General features: G+C 45.3%; 1 protein-coding gene across 1 annotated transcript in view; it reads right to left on the reverse strand.

Annotated features, from left to right (window-relative positions):
- The window catches only part of PTPRJ (protein tyrosine phosphatase receptor type J), a 141,121-nt gene that overhangs the window by 36,901 nt on the left and 84,390 nt on the right, over nt 1-19,830 (reverse strand). The window contains exons 2-4 of the mRNA XM_059709372.1: nt 5,401-5,425; nt 3,615-3,842; nt 910-1,170 (exon numbers count right to left, since the gene is read on the reverse strand). Of these exons, the coding sequence (XP_059565355.1) occupies nt 910-1,170; nt 3,615-3,842; nt 5,401-5,425 (514 nt within the window). The remainder of the gene's footprint in view (nt 1-909; nt 1,171-3,614; nt 3,843-5,400; nt 5,426-19,830) is intronic.

A 19,830-nucleotide genomic window follows, 5' to 3' on the forward strand; every position in this document is an offset into this window, starting at 1 on the left:
TATTGAAGGGGCCTGAGACACTCCATCCCTTAGCTCCTCTCTCCCTGGTTCTTTTTACTTAATGGGCTTCTGAGAAAGATTTTGCTTAAAGAAATTGTTTCCTAGCTGAAAAAAAAGACAAAACAAGTTGAAAACCACTGGTTTAGTGTTTGTCTGCTCCGTGTGCAGAAGGTGCTGGCCCAGGCGGTCACTTCAAGCCCTGGACTCCAAGACGTCAGACTCCTGGCTTCACCAGCCAATGAGATCACACTCCCACCCCGGAAAACCAACAATGGGCCTCTTTTTCAAATGTCTGCTTCTTCTCAGCTTAAAAAGACCTTCTCACCTCTGTTTTATATTTTTGGTTCTTTTCAGCTTTAAAAAAAAAAAAAAAAACAGAGAGCTAAATTTGCTGCTATAACAGGTGGCTCAGGATACTGACATCTAAGCTAAGTACAAATCTAAGCTCAATCAAATGTCACTGGGCACTTTCATTTGAAACACACATTCCTCTATAAAATCTACCAAAATTTCATTCCCCAAGAAAAATTCCTGAGACTATAAACACAACACCAATTCTCCTGGGGAGCTTAGAAGAAGCCTCGTAATTAGTGACAACATCAAAACACATTTCCAATGGGGTCTCTGCTCCCAAGTCCCAGCAGAAAAGTATTAACCAATAAAAACAAAAGATTTTTACAACCAAGCAGTTGGAATTACGTAAGGCATCCCAAACACAGGGGGCCTTAATATTGAATGATCAGGCAACCTGAACTCCTGGGCTTTGAACAATACAGAATCCTTTCTCCTCTCCCACAGTTAATGACAATCAATCTCTTTTCAACAGGCAACTTGAATGGACAAGGCTCTAGCCCACGGGGCAAGAAGGAATGATGATTCATGATCATTGCTGGGAGCTAGTCATCTTACTTGTTGTGACATTTATGAAGCTGGCATTTCCCCTACTTCCGTTTATTTCCGGAGTGATGGAGAAGGTATATAAAGTCGCTGGACTTAGGTTGGGGATATTAATGCTTCTTTGATTTGCATCAGAAGTCCACGTCCTGCTTCCCTTCTCATCCTTTACTTCATACTCATAATTAGAAGCAGCTGAGTCGTCGTTTTTCCATGTTAGATTCACGCTGGTGGGACTGATGGAAATAGCTGCAATGCCAAACACAGGGCTGGGTTCTATTTCGATATTATTTCCAAAGAAAAATTATATTTGCAAGAGAAATATGAGAGCAAGGCCTGATCTGTACACTACTTCCCAGAAGTGAATTTTGCAATCATATACATACATGTATGCATGCATGTTTGTGAAACAAAGGCTTTAAAACATAGACAAAGTGACAGAGGTTGGCCCTCTTGGCTGGGACTTGAATGAGGGCTAAATCTGTATAGAAGCTGGTACAAACAGAGACGTAAGATGCAAAGTAAGTCTATCCCCCCGTTCACAGAAAACAGCCACATGTAGTGAGGCATCATCTGGTACAGAAGTATCCGGTAACTTTTTGCCAATCCCTGAAATCAGAGGATGCTCCATATCCTTCTGGTATGAAGATGACAAGGGACAGAATCACATGAGAAGAAAGAACTGGTCTTAGAATCCAGACCTGGACATATGGACCTGCTCTCCCCCACCTGAGCTGTGTGACCTGGAATTAATCCTTTCCAATCTCTCGGTCTCGGGTTCCTCTGTTGACAGCTCTAACACACTACATTAAACACAAAGGGCGAATTATTAAGGCACCTTGACATGGTAAACGTGGTCACTGGATATGGACATATAAAAAATCTAGCCCTGACCGGTTTGGCTCAGTGGATAGAGCATTGGCCTGGGGACTGTAGGGTCCCAGGTTCGATTCCAGTCAAGGGCATGTACCTTGGTTGCGGGCACATCCCCAGTTGGGGGCGTGCAGGAGGCAGCTGATCAATGTTTCTCTCTCATCGATGTTTCTAACTCTCTATCCCTCTCCCTTTCTCTCTGTAAAAAGTCAATAAAATATGTTTTAAAAAAAAAAAATCTGGGTTCTGCCCAGCCAGCCTGGCTCAGTGGCTGGCTGGCTGTCGACCTATGAACCAGGAGGTCAAGGTTCGATTCCCAGTCAAGGGCACATGCCCGGGGTTAAGCACTCCATCCCCAGTAAGGGGCATGCAGGAGGCAACTGATCAATGATTCTCTCTCTTCATTGATGTTTCTATCTCTCTCTTCCTCCCCCTTCCTCTCTGAAAGTAATTTAAATCCTCAAGTGAGGATTTTTTAAAAACAATGAAAGTTTTTACAGTCATTAACTATAACTTCAAAGTGGATACATCCTAATTATATTCAAGACTGAGGAATAGCAACTTGCAACAGAGGAGGAAGCACAGCCATGGGGCCCCTTTTCTCAAGGACCTAGGCACTGCCCCCAGAAGAGAAAAGATGGCGCAGGTAACATCACCTGGGCATGCACATGACCTTCAAATGTCAGCATGGAGAGTGTGCCTCACCTGGCCCCCCGGAGATGCAACCGTTACGAAATCCATGAAAAGGGGCAGGAGAGGAATCAAGAGAAACGAAAAGGCACAGGCAGGGAAGCGTCTAGGGCCCACACGTCAGTACACTTCATGCCTCAAAGCCCCTCCAGACTCGAGCTTCCTCTTGCCTGAGGGGCAGGTTCACGGTAGCATTTTTGGCAGCTTATCACTGTGGAGTCCATTACAGTCAATGCTGAGGGTGGTGAGGGGGGTGGTAAAATGATAACCACGGTCACAGTGGTCGAGGCAGCAAAAGCAGCCGCCCTATTTGGGACCACGTTCCTGGCACCGTGGCAGGTGCTGTCCATACATACAGTTGCTCATTTATGCTTCGCAACGTCATGAGGAAGGCTACGGATCTGTTTTAAAGATGGAGAAACGTGTTGAGAACTAAATTTTGTTGATTCATGCAGGGATTCTGGGAAGTTTTTAGGAAAGCAAGTTCTTGGGTTTCAATGGTTTAGAAAATAAAGCACTTTTTAAAATATGTTTTTTAAAATGTGTGTGTGCGCCCAGCCGGCGTGGCTCAGTGGTTGAGCATCGAGCCATGGACCAGGAGGTCATGGTTCAATTCCCAGTTGGGGCACATGCCCGGGTTGTGGACTCGGTTCCCAGTTTGGGACGTGCAGGAGGCAGCCGATCAGTGATTCTCTCTCATCGTTATAATTTCTATCTCTCTCTCCTTCTCTCTTTCTCTCTGAAATCAATAAAAAAATATTTTTAATAAATAAATAAAATGTGTGTGTATAGTTTGTTGGTGTGGTGTGTGTGGTTTTTTTTTTAATAAAGATGAGGTCTAAGAGGAATTGCCCAGAGTCACAGAGTTCGAAACTGACAGAGCCAGGAAGCCAACCTGGGTCTCTGAGTCTACATCTGTGCTGGGCCATGGTAGTACTGCTCGAAGACCAGGCAGACAGAGGGTTAGAGCCGCTCTCAGAGGAGTCAGGATACCCTCCAGCCAGGCAACAGGGCCAAGAATGGGGAGAAGAGAGATACAACACGGTTGCATTTTACTGTTGAAGCTCAAATAAAGAGATCTCACATACAGTCCAGGTATGAAGACATTTACAGTCTCTAAACCCCGCAATCCACCCCAAGGGAAGAGTCTTGCTCACGTGTCCACACTTGGCAGCAGAAACTAGAGCCATTTGAGTATCTGATATAATAGTTCGTACCAGGAGCCAGCCCCGCAACTGAAATAATGCCGTCTCCGTTCTCTTGGAAACGCTGCGGATTCTGGTTGCTCGAATCGGTCACGGTTATTAGTGAAAGGTTTTCTGTTTTTTTACTGACAAGAATCTCAGTGGTGGTAGATTTAACTGTAACCAGCTCACAGGGGACACCTAGCACACAGGAGAGAAAAGCAAAATGCAAACTAATAAAATGGCACATCTACCATATACTCGCTATACGACAGGGTGTTTTTTTATTATACATTTTTAAATGTATCATCGTTCCCTCATCTTTCCTTCTGCTCCAAAATATCACCTCTATGCAGAGAGGTTTTCTTCTTTCACGCCAGTGATTCGAATCTGCTAGAGGTACAAGCTCATTGACCAAGCTGATTAACAAGGCAGGAAAAGCAACTGCAGGATTCTTCCCATTGTTTGCACAGCCTTTGTATAATTACTATTATTAACTGAGATTTCTTTATTAGAAGGTTTCAGCATGATCTGTCCCCTTTACATGGTACTCTGAGAACAGTCTATTTTATTTCTGTGGTTCACAGGTTTTAGGATTTTACCAATAAAATAAAAAAAGTGCCCCTGCTTTTTGGGGGGCCATTTGTGGAGGGGTTTTGCCTTTAAATAATTTTTTATTTTTTAATGGCAGTTGACACACAATATTATGTTAGTTTCAGGCATACAACCCAGTGATTAGACATTTTAACTTACTAAGTGATCACCTAAAAAGTCCCCTAATTTTGAGGGCAGACAAAATCTACCAAGTTTTTCCCAAAAGATACCTACATTTTAAAAAAACTACCAAGTACTATTATCTTTCTTTCTTATTGAAACGTTTTACAACCAAAAAAAATATTAAGTACATAATCCCAAAATAGGCAGTACTTTCAACTGAATATAGTTAGCTTCATTAAAAACTCATTCTCGCCCTAACTGGTTTGGCTCAGTGGATAGAGCGTCGGCCTGCGGACTGAAAGGTCCCAGGTTCGATTCCGGTCAAGGGCACATCCCGGGGTTGTAGGCTTGATCCCCAGTAGGGGGCCTCCAGGAGGCAGCTGATCAATGATTCTCTCTCATCATTGATGTTTCTCTCTCTCTCTCTCTCTCTCTCTCTCTCTCTCTCTCTCTCTCTCTCTTCCTCTCCCTTCCTGCCTGAAATCAATAAAAATATATTTTTTAAAAAACTTATTCTCATATCCTTATTTTTCTCATTTTAGTATAGACTAGGGAGGACTTCAATGGACCAGCACTAGAGTTAGTGGGTGGGACCAAGCCCTCCACATGGAAGCAAATACACAAAAGGCTGTCTGGTTTTCTAAAGGTTATACAAACCCTGTACACCACTTAAAAATCATGGGGCAATGTAACAACTCAAGAAAATACTTATGGGATCACAGCACATAAAATAAATCATACTGCATCGTGGTATCATGGTTTCAACTAAGTTGTGTGGGGTTTTTTAATCACCCATGGATGTAGGTTGGGAGGAAAAAAAATCACAGAAAGTATAAATTTTTTACTTGTCCATGTTGCACAATGGATTGAATTGTTTCCTTCACTAGCCGTTTCAATCCCCACAACACGTTTAAAGAACAACTGAAAACTGAATTTTCACAAATTAACATTTTCTGTGGCTTTCACATTGCTATTAATGCTGCTGTGTCCATCAGGGGGCAGTAACAAACAACACAAGAGTGGAGAGGGAAGTGGTACTTACTACTACAGGCATCCGTGCACAAAATCTGAAACAGAAAAAGAAAACGGAAGTCAGCACATTCACTCAGCCTCGGAAAATGCAAATGAGAAATAAAGCAGCTGAGAATTTAATAATGGGGTGGGGTGCTAACAAGTCCGCTCGCCTAGGTTAGCGTGTGGGGACACTGAATTCAGGAACTCAGTGTACCGGTGGGTCAAGGACAAACAATGGCTTCACCTGGTTGAACATACAGAGGCTGACCGGCTGTTGGCTTGCCAGTGTTTGTCCTCACAGATACATCCAACAGTCCCTCCTGACACACCATCAGGAACTGAGTTAGAAGGATCCAGAAAGAAAGTCCAGATTCTCTGCCAGAAAGAGAGGAAGGCAGCACCATGCCACCCTGCCCCCGAGCCATTTCCAGGTCTCCACTGCAGGGTGTGAAGCCAAAAATGTGGGACCGAAGAAATACACTGGGCTTGGGATTTTCATTGGGCAAAAATTCATCTTCTGTTTTCTACCAATAGGTGGCAGGAATCTTTTTTAATCCTATGGCATGCAGCTTTGGGAAGAATGAAGGTTTAAAACAGGGACTTTAAGATTGTTTAGTTGACAGTGTCTCCATCCATCATCTTTAGGTCTCTGGGGGTCCTCAAAGATATTCATCGCGATCCATAAATTACTTCCCCACACTTTAAAAGCCTAAGTTGTGTGTTCTGTGGTTTAATAAACACGCCTTTTGTGGTTAACAGGATTTTTCAAAGCATGGTCATCATGAACAGGAAAACAATCAAAAGGGACCCTGGTGGGAAAAATGTCCCCCGACTTCCCATCACACTAAGAATAAAATTCAAACTCTGAGCCACAGCCTAAGGCCTCTCTGATCTCCTCACGCCCTCATGCCCTCGCAGTGTTCTTGAACCTGGTTTCCCCTTTAGAGCCTTACAGACTTATTGGCTTCTCCAAAACACTCTGCCCAGACCTTCCCATGACACGGCCTAAATGTCACCTCTTCGGTGAGTCCTTCTCCAACCAGCCGATGGAAGTCAGTGCCCCTCACTCTCCATCACATCACTAGTGTGTTTTCTCCTCGGCGTTTACCTCAATTACTCTGTCTCCTCCAACCAAAGTGAGAATAGAAGCCTTATCTGTGCCCTGTGCCTAGACTGGTGCATACAGCAGGGACTCAATCAATGCCACTGAAGAAGAGAATGAGCCTCTCATTTTAGACAGGAGGCAAACCCAAAGGTCCAGAGATGGGAAAAGATTAGCCCCAAGATTCCAGGGCAAGGCCAAGGCCTGACAAAAAGCACTATGGGAACCTCCACTTCCAAATGCATTCTGAGCATAAAAAGGAAGGAACTTTAGCTTACTAAGTACCTACTGTGTGCCAGGCACTGAGCAAGGCTTCCTCTACATCCAGTGTCTGAGCACACAGTCATGGAATCATGATTAGGAGCATGGGACCTGGAACCAGACCACCTAGAGGAAATCATTCAGTGCCACCATTTCCTGGTTATGTGACTTGGGCCAAGTAGCTTGACCTCTCTGTTCCTCGGTGTCTACATCTGTAAGCAGAGATGATAATCACAGCTGCCTTGTTGCAGTGAGGATGAAATTAAACCACCTATGCAGCTGCTATTGCCATCATCATCACCTTTCAAACTTCACAGCAAGTCTACAAGGTATTTTCACCCCCATTTTACCAATGACAACACCCAGGCTCAGATCCTAGTAACAAAACCAGTGAGCAAACTGAAACTCATAATGTCCAAAATATTTCAATAATTGGTCAACAACGCAGTTACAGAGGTGGGCATTGGGGCCCAGAGACAGCAGGTGGCTTACCCAAGGACACACAGCTGGTGAGGAAGCACCAAAACCAGAACCCAGGTCCTCTGTCTTGACCCCAACCACTCTAGCCAACCTTCTCCAATGCCTTCTCTCCTAAGATGCTGACCTGACCTAGATGGAGTACTCATAGTTCACCTCCCTTCTTACCACTCCTCTACAAGGTCACCCAAGGTCATCTGCAGATGACCCAAGGCTTCTGCAGTCCCCCATAGCTGGGTAAAAGGAGCAAACCCTGAGATGAGGGAGAGAGATAAAGCTCTCTGACTTAGCAGGAAGACATACCGACATATGGGAAAAGAGTATGAGACTGTTTCTCAGTTCTGCCAAGGATTTCGGTTATTTACACACCCCAGGTACAGTAGAAACCCATTGGTCAACCAGATGGCTGGGCATTAACTGTACCCCAAAATGCTCAACACTACACAGTAGAGTCTTCTCCCTCCTCCTTTCTGAGGAGCTGACCCTTGGTGTTGAGTCCTCCAACCTGTCCATAGCTGCCCTCTCCCCTAGATAGGTATGTCCTTTTTCACAACCTCCTTTAGTTATGCTGATGAGCCAGAGCTCTCTCTCTCCTCATCTTCGGGAACCACAAGTAGTTCCCCAAATCGGACCCCAGAGAAAACAAAACTACTAACACTGCCTTTGATGCCATCCCAATTCAGCCAAAGCCCTAGCCATCACATCAGTGGTCCACTCTGAACACTGGATTCTTCCTACGCAACACCTACTCACAGGGAGCTCACTAGCTGCATTTACCTAAAACTTCTAAATTCTACCCCCAACTCCTGTACATATAAACGTTCTCCTACAAACACACCCAAATGGACCCATACATAATCTCTTTCCCTCCCTTTGAGTCCTTCTCTGTATGACTGCACCATTAAACCTGTCTCCCATCTATAAACATCAGAATAACCTCTGACTCCTCCCTCCTCCATCCTTCCTGGGTGCACTCAGTGGCCATGTCCTAAAAATGCTTTCCTACCCCATACACCTTGACTTCCCACTTCCATACTGTGGCTACCTTAAACCAACTCCTCATAACCTGCAGCCCTAAATAACAGAATCAGACTCACCCTAGGGCTGATAAGAACTCAGACCATTTCCATATTTATTTTTGATGCTCTCAGGACACACAGAGCAGGGTTATATCTGCTGCACTACATTTCTGTTCCAGTCCTGGCAGAGCATTGCAGTGACCCCATCTATAATCCCTCACTTGGAATCCAGAAGGCCAAAACCTCCATCTGTGAACAGCAAAGGTGAGAACCAGGCCCTATTCCTTCATCCACATACCTGGCTGCTGCTCTCCTAATCTCTCCCTTCAATGCACAGTGAAGAATAAATAAAGGACCAGATCAGGCTTTCTAAAATATGCCAGTATTCATCAGGATCCTGGCAGGGACAGGTGACAGACACACTCAACCAGGGTAAGTGTGGAAAGTTCAAAAGGGTCTGCTACAAGGGTGTGGGTGGGGGTAAGGGAAACCAATAAGAGACGGCAAGAATCCCGAGATAGCCCTGGCTGGGCAGTTCAGTTAGTTAGAGAGCTGTCCCGATACACCAAGGTTGCAGGTTCAATCCCAGTCAGGGCACATACATGGGTCAACCAATGAGTGCATAAATAAGTGGAACAGCAAATTGATCTCTCTCTCTCTCTCTCACTTCACTTTCCCTCTTTCTCTCTCTCGCTCTAAAATCAATAAAATTTAAAAATAAAAATCCTGAGGCAGCAGCAATGGTAAAGGACAAGGACTTCCTCTCCCACATCTCCAGCTGGGTCCTCCTACTGGGCGTTTGGCCAGGAAGCTGGAGGCCAAGGGCACCCAGCACCCAACAATCCCAGGAGGCAGAAACTAAGGTGTAGAAAAAATCAGGCTCCCCCCTTAGGCAGAGCAGGGTGGAGATGGGTAGGTGGGGGTCTGCAGGGCCACAGGCAAGATCCAGGGCACAGAGCTCATGTACATCACTGCTGAGGAACCATGACTCTGGTAGGTACAGCCCAACACAGTGATCAAGAGCTTCAGGTTCAACTTGCCCTAACACTTGTGAGCTGTGGGGCTTGAGGGTCTCACCAAGCTATCTGTTTCATCAATTATAAAATAGACAAAGGATACTAGTTCATGCAATACAGATCCCACAAGGTAAGAGCAAGACAAGGTTCCTACATTCCCAGCCTAGTAGGCCTCTTCCTGCCTCATCAAAACTCCAACGCTGTCACCCTTAACTCATTTGATGACCTTCTGTGACCCTAAACTCATTTGATGACCTTCTGTGACCACTCCAGCCCCTAGGAGCTCTCCAGGCTCTGAGCCCCTTGCCATCCATGCCTTTTCCTAGAGCCTGCACTGTACCAGGCCCTGAGGTAGGTGCCAAAGAGCATGAGCATGCAATGTGGATAGTCATGAACCACCAGCTGAAAACGGGGGGTGCGAGTATGACCTGGGGAGCTTGGGGGACAGGTGTCTTGAAGGTGACATATAGAAGAATGGAAGAAAACGCCACCTAAAGAGCAACTCCATGTGGAAATTTAATGCTATTTGGTTCTACCTGTTATATTAATTAAGCCCTAACTATTGGCCAATCACTGCACTACAGGTGTTATATCATCTCATTTAAGTCTTCCAACAATCCCAGGAAACAGGAACTGTGTTTATCCCTATTTTGCAGAAGAAACTAAGCCCCGGAAAAGTTAAGCTCCTGACCCATCATCTTACAACTAATGAGGTAACAGCCCAGGACTCCCTGACTCTGAAGCCTTGGCCTTAAGCAATAGCCTGGTTCGTCCCTGGACAAATCTCAGCTGAGGCCATGGGACCCAAAGGCGATTTCAGGGCCACCTGTCACAAACCCTCACCTGGCATGGGCCTTGGGAACAGGTTCGATGAACCCACTTAAATAGATCGAATTAAAAAGGAGCAGTTTGAAGCTAAATTCACAGAGGAGCCTGGATTTCAGCTTGTGGCAAACTTCGGGCTTTCTATTCTACATGATCAATTTTTAGAGATGGGTAATAAGTGACTGCATAACACAATGGGTAACAATAGACTCTTTATCCTTCTAAAACCAAGCCCACACACCATATGACAATAGTTATTTTTACCCACTGACGTAATTAACCAAAATGTGAACCGCTTCAAGCAATTTTTAAAATCAAACAGCATTTTTACGGGATTTGGAACATGCACAGACTTCAATTCTGAAAGGCCATCATTCTTCCTAGCTCTCATTTATCTCCCTTGTGAAATTATCCGACAGCTCCCTATAAAACTGGCCCCTGGGCGTTAAATCATTGATCAGGAACATAGTAGACAGAATGGGCTCTCCCACTGAACCCAGAAGCCAGGCCATAAACGCCATTATCAGAAACTTCCCAGAAGGCAATTGTGACATTGTGTGGTGGCCTGAGCACCTGGCATCCATTTCCACCCTAGGATCCAAAAGGCAGGGGACAGGAAGGCTAGCAGGCAGCATGGCAAGCTCCCCACAGCACAAGACACTGGGCAGAGCAAGGAGAAAATGGGCTGGCTTACTCCACCTCATCTGCAAATAAATGACTCCCTCCACGTGATGCTGTCATCAAAAGGAATCATGGAGAAGGGTGAGCATAATCCTGCATCCTCGAAAAGCCAGGCGAGGCTTCGATTGAAGGGATGAGCACCAACCACCCTGAAACCACCAGCTGGCTCATCTCTTCCCTCTTCGAGCTTTGGAGGCATGATGAACTCTTCCAAATGCACAGAGAAAAAAGTTGCCAGAGGGGCTATTTTGGTGAGGCTATGTGAACTTGAGATGCAGCACTGAGGATGACCTTGGAATCCCAGGCCAGAAGTTTCCGTGGGTATTTTTAGCAGAAATACTTTTCAAAACAAATCTCAGGAAGAACTATATATACAGATTTCTATATTCCATACATGTCTGTACATATATAAATGTATATGTATGCATATGCATAGTTGAATAAAATGTATTTATTTTAAAGTTCAAGTAATCTAATTTTTTAAATATTTTTATTGATATTTAGAGAGATTTCTGGGTTTTGCTGTTGTTTAAATATTTTTATAGATTTTTTTATTTTTATTTTTGTTTTAGGTAGAGAGGAAGGGAGGGAGAGAGAAGGAGAACCATTTATATGAGAGCAGAGCATCAGTTGCCTGCCTCCTGCACACTCCCTACTGGAGATTGAGCCCACAACTCGGGCATGTGTCCTGACTGGGAATTGAACCAGTAACCTTTTGGTTCATGGGACAATGCCCAACAATTGAACTACATTGGCCAGAGCAGCTTAGTTTTATGTTGAATATAATTGCTAAATAGCCAAGTTAAGAAACTGGTGTTCTCCAATGTATTAAAATTTGCTGTAACACATATTTCCTTTTTTTTTAAATATATATTTTTATTGATTTCAGAGAGGGAGGGAGAGAAAGACAGAAACATCAATGATGAGAGAGAACCATTGATTGGCTACCTCCTGCACACACACACACACACACACACACTGGGGATCGAGCCCACAACCCAGGCATGTGCCCCTGACCAGAATCGAACCCGGGACCCTTCAGTCCGCAGGCCAACACTCTATCCACTAAGCCAAACCAGCCAGGGCCATATTTCCATTTTAAACACAGACAAATTGGAAGGGAAGACCATGTTTTTAATGAAACGCAAAGCAAACACTTGTGGACCCCCTGGCATATCTAAGGAAGATAATTTGAAAACCCTTTGACTTTATGAAGGAATAAAATAAGTCCCAGAATGATTCAGCAACTCGACCCAGACACCCAACACTGAGACTACAGCCCGGATCCCTGCACAGGGAGGGCCTGTCTCCTCACCTCAAAAGAGGGTCCAAGGCAGGCCCAGGCCCCTGTCTGAGCCCTTTTGCCACAATCTATAATAAATTTGGGGAAGGGTCCTAAATTGGAGCTCCTTTTCCCAAATCTAGCCCACTGACATGTTTTATTTTACCCAGTGTTTATTTGTTTTTTTATTTATCTCCATTAAAACACTATTCTATTTTTTCCCCATTGTGGTTTTTTCCAACTCTTATGAGATATAATTGACAAATAAAAATTGTATATAATTAAGGTGTAAAATGTGGTATTTTACCACAGTATTTCCTAAAATCTTAGGCAAGTATTTAAAAATTGGGAGACTGGCCCTCGCTGGTTTGGTTCAATCGATAGAACATCAGCCCTTGGACTGAAGGGTCCTGGGTTCGATTCCAGTCAAGGGCATGTACCTCAGTTGCAGTCTCAATCCCCAGCCCTGGTCAGAGCATATACAGGAGGCAACCAATCGATGTGTCTCTCTCACATAAATGTTTCTCTCTGTCACTCCCCTTCCCTTCCACTCTCTAAAAATCAGTGGGAAAATATCCTCGAATGAGGACTAACAAAAATAAAACAAAATAAAAATTAGGAGACTGGAGCATTTCAAAAAAATCTTGATTTTTAGTTAAAAAAAAAAAAAAAAAAAAAAAACACAGATGAAGAGCTCTGGCTTTCTTAACTGACCACAACTAATTGGATCTGAGTGTAGATGCCCCCTTGTGATGGGTAAGTGATTGGAATTCACCCTCCTGGTATGTTCACCTTAATGCTGAGACAAGATGGCAGTTGGCATCACAGCACCCTCATGGCTCACCCTCTCTCTCAAACGCAAGCATATAAAGACCAAGACAAGGTACAGCTTTTCATTATTTGGCCCATTCCATTTATCCATATTCCCAACTCCTCCTAAGACCTTCGACTGATCAAGTTCATGGGGTGCCATTATTAACGAATGGTTTATCCTCTGTTTCTCTTGGAGGAAGAGTCTCTAGCCAAGGTCAAATGTGAACAGTGTGCATGCTGTGAATATGAAATGCATCATTTTGCCTTCCCCTCAATTCTCTGCTCATCCCCTGACCTGCCCCCATGCCACCACCACCCCGGAAAAGTGCAAATGGGTTGGGAGTTCTGATGCTCCAGTTGAAGACTTTTACTTCCTCTTCTAGAATCTGAATAATAAAACCACTCCATAAATCCCACCAATTCCCTCCTACACTGCCCATCCGCCTCCGAGGACGATAAAAATAGCTAATAGCCACCACTTACTCAGTGTTTTTATGTTCAGGGCTGTTCCTCATGGAACCCTCCCCACCTCCACCCTGCCCCCGCCCAGCTGGGCGTCTCTGACTCCCCGGGCTCCCACAGCCCTCCCCTGCCTCCCGGAAAAGGACTGAACCTCAGGACTCCAGGTTCCAGCTTTTCGAGCTCGGCCTTTGACTGCCCACAAAAAGCTAAGGGGTATCTCGCTATCTACTCTCTGTGGCCAAAAAGCCATGGGTGGATCCTATCTCAGAGACCACGAGGGTGAGTGGTGATTTCATCAGAACCATACAGAGTATCTTCTGAGGCTTTGCAAGCAGACTGCCGCAGTCCCCACAGCACTGCGGACTCGGGAGGACAGAGAACACGGTCGGGGAGGAAATCAGCAGGACTTGAGTCAGGTCTGGATTTGATCCTGGCCTCACCACCGATTAGTAAGGAGTCAGGCCAGTGACCTTGTGTCTTAAGATCTGGCAGCTGTAAGTCACCATCTACTCTGTAGGCTTGATGTGAGGGGGATTAAGCAGCACATAGTAGGTGCTCTATAAACAGCAGCAAACATGAGTCATCGAGGTGGGAGAGCACAGGAATCAGGAGGTCACACTCTGGAGTCCAGCCCGACCCGCTGCATGAACCTGGCGAGCCCCTCATCCTCTCTCAGCAGTAATCACAGCAGCACCTACCTGAGCAAGGCTGGGGTGAAGTACTGATAAGTAAGATGAGCATGGGGGGGGAGGAGAGGGAGGATGTGTGTTTGAGAATTTTCATAACAAAAAAAAGATATGAATGGCATTTACCTCATAGGATTGCTATGACAAGTCTTCAACGATATAATCAATGGGAAGCACTTAACTAACGGACAGTGAGTGCGGCACAAGTGGCAGCTAGTGTTACAATTATTCCCACCAGCAGAGGCTGGGACAGGAGGCTGGGAGGTGACCTGCAGGGAGGGTGAGCTGTCTTGCAACAAGACTAAGAAAAAGCAGAACCGGAAGGAATTTCTGCTAACCCAGAAGCAAGAACTTGGGTTAAAGTTCTCAGAAGCCACGTGCTTGTCTCCCGCTGCCCATCATGGCCAGAGCTGCACTGAGGCCATCCATATCCACCCACATACAGCGACACTCTCTGCAAACCCACCTCAGCCCCACCCCCACAGCTTCTCCTGAGTTTAGCTGAGCGCACAGGACCCAGGCCCCGCTCTTCCCCACATGACAGGACAGTCTCAGGGTGGGCTCAGAAGTCACAGGTGGTGGTGACAGGCCAATCCTTATACAGATTTTTCTGCCTACAATATCCCTTCCAATGAAAAAGCACGTCACTCAACTATCCAGACAACACAAGCAACTTCAATTGTTCTCCACTCGGCTTTTAACAATAACTTAAATGCAATCGCCACACACAAAAATGTTCCATGGTAAAGCCGCACCATCCTCCACTAAGAGCCTGATCTTTGATAAAATGGCACTTTGGCAAGTCACCTGGAGCAGGTACTCTCAACCCAGTGACTGCACAAGGTAAACACTTTTATTTTATATCCAAACAATGAAAAGAGGACTGGGAGTCAGAAAACACTGGTTTGTTGGAGAGCTGGTTTAGTGGAGCCCACCCAGGACCGGTGAGGACAGCGCTGGGAGGCGACAGGTGATTTGCAATAACCCATAAAGCCTAAAGAATTCTGGCCCTAAACCAGAGGTTGGCAACTTGTTTCCATAAAAGGCCAGACACTACTGGCTTTGCACGTTTCTTGGGCTTTGCATGTCATATAACTCTGCTGTCGTGGTGTGAAATCAGCCACAGATAACGCACTGAATAATGATCATGGCTGTGTTCCAATGAAACTTTAATCGTACGTGTTAAATGTGCATTTAATTTTCAACTGTCATAAGATATATTCTTCTCTTGATTTTTTTTTCAACCATTAAAAAATGTAAAAAACAAAACAAAAAAACACTTAGCTCACAGGCCACCCAAAAACAAGCAGTGGCTAGATTTGGCCCTCAGGACCGTAGTGTGCTGACCACGACCCTAAATCACATACTTCGCCGGGACAGAGCCGCGGGCAGACCAACAGCAGGTCAGCGCCTGAGCCTGTGGGCTGGGGCCGGTTCCGTGTCCTGGTTCCCACAATTACTAGCTTGAGCACTAACCTGAAGTTCCATCTTCTCGTCTGAAAATAGGGACCATAACAGTCCCCTCCGTAAACATGCGAGAGAACTAAATGAAATAACGTCTGACGCAAAAGCAAATGTTTAAGAGAAGATAACTCTATCATTGCTGCCATTGTTTCTTTGCTTTTGGCTAGATTTCAGTCAATTCCGTTTAAAAATCACAGGATCTCAGATGCTAATCTGAATTTCCAGTTGGAACACTTCGGCTCCTAACACATGGAAAGGAACAACCTTTTTCTTAATGAGTACAGGGCATGTGAGAGATAAAACAACTTGCAATCATGGTCCATTGGTGACAGAGGACGGTGCCTGGTGGTCAAACACATGGGCCACAGAGCTGCTTTCTGGGAGCGGCATCCTCTGGCACCCAGCACACCTGCAGTCTGACCCTCTCTCGCAGCATAAACCTAAAAGGAATCACACACTTCACGTCCAATTTGCCCAGCGCCCGGCCTCCCCTGTCACGTGCTCATTCAGCACTGGCTGATCAGTGGGTTTAACTGGGTCTCCAAGGCCCAGAACAGAGCTGGCCTGGCCATCGCTGGGTAACGCTGAAGAGATGTGTGTGACCTTCGGGGCCTCGAGAATAAGCCATCGGGATATGTGTGGTAAGTCACAAAGGAGGAGACAACCTTAGGGATGACCTGTGCCAATCCGTCTCCATTTAGAGTTGGGGAAACAGAAGCCAAGAGAGGCATAGTAATTTGTCCCAAGTACCTGGGTCTGAAACTCATTCATTCGGCCGTGCTTTCAGTGACTGAAACTATATGCCAGGCCCTGCGGTCACTAGGTACACAGTCTCCAGTTGCTGAAAGACTGGCAATGGAGGCAAAGACATAAACAACTGACTTTTTTCTCTCCTTTTAGGAACCATTTCATTTGGTGAGATTATCACCATGTTACGTTCACCACTTTATGTCTCCTTCTGAACTTTTCAAAACACACACACTTGTTTTTTTATAGCAGATGAAATCGATGTCTACTATAAAGGAAAGTGTGAGTCATGAAAGAAGAACTCAGGACTCAGTCACGTTTGTCCAGGTATCAACATACCTCAAATTCCCCGAAAAATCTGTGCAGCCCTCCCCTACTCTGGCTCATGCTGGTTCTACTACCTAGAAAACAAGTCATTTCCCTCCCTCCTTTGCCCAACAACTTGGCCAAACTCAATTCCCCAGCACAGCCCGAGCTTTCCTCTGTACTGTGCTCAGCCCCCAGCCTCACCTCTTACCACTCGTTACTTAACTGTGTCTCTTTCACTGGATGGAAACCCCTTGAAGTTGGGGACTTTATAACTCACGCCAGCACAGCGCCTGAACTGGCTGATGGCTGGAAGGCTGTGCGCCGTGTGGCAGGTGGAGCGCATGAGGGTGGAGACAAGGTCTAGACAAGAGAACTGGGTTGGACTTGGACAGCAGGAGAGAGCAAAAGAGAACATTCACGTCAAAGAATGTGAGAAGAAAAGACGATGGCAAGAAAGCCCATGGAAGCGGGTCTCACACTTTGGTAGGTATCAGAACCATCTGGGGAACTTGTTAAAAATACCAAGGCCCAGCCCTGTCCTACTTCAACCAGCCTGGGTCTCTGGGTTCTTTATGGGCCCTGACTCACCCTCCAAAGTCTGAGAACCACTGGCTTAAGATATTTTAAAGGGACAGTGAGACAAGATGATGCAAACCAGAGACTCCCTCTGGTCTGAAGTAGCCACAACCTGCAAGCTCCCGGGAAGTCCCTGAACAACTCCAGGGGATGAGCTGGGAGTTGGTTTGGTTTGAGGAAACCCAGAATAAACTTAAGACATCCTTTAATGGTCTTTAAACAAGGGAGGGGCCTTGTCCTGAGGATTCCGGCCTAAAACCAGACTCTATTGGGTGGAGAAGGTGCCCAAAGGGAGTGTTTCCTGGGATGCATTGCAAATTTCTGGCGGCTTCTTGCACCTCTCCCTTCAACAAATCCAGCAATCCAACAAATCGTAGAGTAATCCCCTCAGCCTATGCAGGAATTTAGGCTAAGCGTGATTTTCCTCACTAACCAAGAACTTGAACCTATCAAGGCCAGAAGACTGATATTCCGTCACTCCACACCATGTGTTCAAACAGCACATTACTGGTTGCATTTGTGGATTCTTTACTTTTCCTTCTGTGCTTTCAGGAAATGAAATTCCACACATGAGAGATGTGAGAGATATAAACATAGTCTGTAAACAGCAATGAGCTGTGCTGGGTTCCAGCCAGACCTATAGCAAATGAGTCAGCATTTTGCAGAAGAATGGATGTGGATGGCAGACCTGGGTTCAAATCTCCACTCCACCACTAGGTGTATAACACTGGGTCGTTACCAATTCTTTGGAAAGTTTAGTTTCCCATATTCTACCTGACTTCCTGGGGTCATGGCAAGCAAGAACATCCATAAAGTTTTGTACAAAATAGATGCTTAATAAATGCGAACTGGTTATATCCCTAAGGTACACTGTATCTTCAGAAGTAGCAAAGCTTAGCTTTGAACAAAAGATACAGAACACACCACAGGCATGTTACCCAGTTGAAGATAGTTAATGACTACTAACAATAATTACTGCATTGTACAAATAAATTGCATTATCTAAAAAGTCACCCTCTTCCAAAGTTTGCATTAACAAAGAAAAAGCTAAAATTCTCGAAGTCTCATAAGTCCAGTCCATCTTTCTTTGCCATCTAATAAAACACTTTTTATTTCCTTTCATGGGCTGAAACTTCACTAAAAGGCAAATTGTCTGAGGGCATGCCTCAGAGACAACAGGACTCTGTGTGTGCTCAAATAATCCCCTGTTCCAGTTGACTGTTTTCTATTTTTCTGAATAGACACTGCACAGAATCGGGAGTCAGAAACGGTCCTGTGATCTCCCTAATTGCTTCCACAGACAAGTCCAAATGGGTAAATTTTTTCAAAGACACAACTGACTCAAACCCCAAATGCTCCTCAAGTAGCTCCCAGCCTTCTCTCCCACAATGGTGTGGACCCCCTCGGCCAGCCCTCATCCCAGGCTGGGCAAGAACCCAAATGGCAGAAAGGGCTCCCCCTCCAGACAAGACCCATCTCCACCCAGTGAAGGCCGGCACTCAGAGAGGAAGGCCAAGAAGTCAGAGACGGCATGTTCTTGGGCATCTGTCCTCTTGTTACCCTGAAGCTGACCCCAAGTCTGATCCAGAATCCGACACTGGGGAGCTGCTGTGCTACCAAGAACTTCTGCACCCCACAACCATTCTCAACAGCCACGTACAAGCTTCACATGCACACATCCATGACAGTAGACTCCACAAACCAACCCACATAATCTCAGATCTGACAGATGTCAACTGCAACTGGGGTCTCAGTCTTCCCAGCATTTTCCTGGAATTCTCCAAATTCCTTTTATTAGCAACGCAAGGAAACAGGCAGGTCCCATTCATGAGAAGGTAGGGCCCAAGGAGAGGCTCAAGTCCTATCGGTAAAGAGTGTAAGTTCCAAATTCCCAACAGGTTTGCCATCAGACAGATCACACTTGATTTCTTTTTTTTTTTTTTTTTTTTTATTTTTTTTTTTTATTATTTTTTATTTATTTATTTATTTTTTTTTATATTTTTGAGATTTATTTATTTTTTTTTTTTTTTTTTTTTTTTTTTTTTTTTACACACTTGATTTCAGATAGCAACCTCTGTGGAAGTTATTTCCCCATTCAGTAAACTTAATACACCAGGGACACCCTATTGTAGCACTTAGTAAGCTTGATCAAAAAAACTTCATTGCCATCTTTTAAAAACAAAGGTAATCAAAAGCTCCAGAAAGGTCACTTTGGCAAGATCTTTTGCTGGCACTCTATTTGGGATCTAGGAGGGAATATTACACTCTTCCATGTTTTCACAAATTAAACATCAGGAAAACAATTTTACTGGGTCCCCACTGTTCAAAGGGAAATTTCCGTGCTTGCACTGAGGCTTCTGACATCCTGCCAAGTGTCAGACACTGAAATGTGAATGGGATTAAAAAGGATTAAGACAGAGTAAGTGCTATTAACAGCTCCTCTATGGCGGGCATCCATCTTCCTCTGGAGGCGATGGCCCCCCAGGGAAAAGGAAGGGCTGAGAGGGACGGGAGCTCCTGCGACACCTGCTCGTTTGCGATGGCGAGGTCAGCAGCGAACGCTGGGCCCGCTCCAGCCACAGCACGAGTCTGTCAAAGGTCTGCCCCATTCGTCTTGACACATAATCAAAGAACACTGCACCCTGGGGCATCGGGGCTGCAGGAGCCATGGGCGATCAGCGCCTTCCCTCTGTATTATTTCAGAGCAGCCAACTCCTCTTGACCAATCAAATCTTAGG

This window comes from Myotis daubentonii, chromosome 9 (assembly GCF_963259705.1).
Source record: "Myotis daubentonii chromosome 9, mMyoDau2.1, whole genome shotgun sequence".
In the NCBI taxonomy this organism is placed as follows: Eukaryota; Metazoa; Chordata; class Mammalia; order Chiroptera; family Vespertilionidae; genus Myotis; species Myotis daubentonii.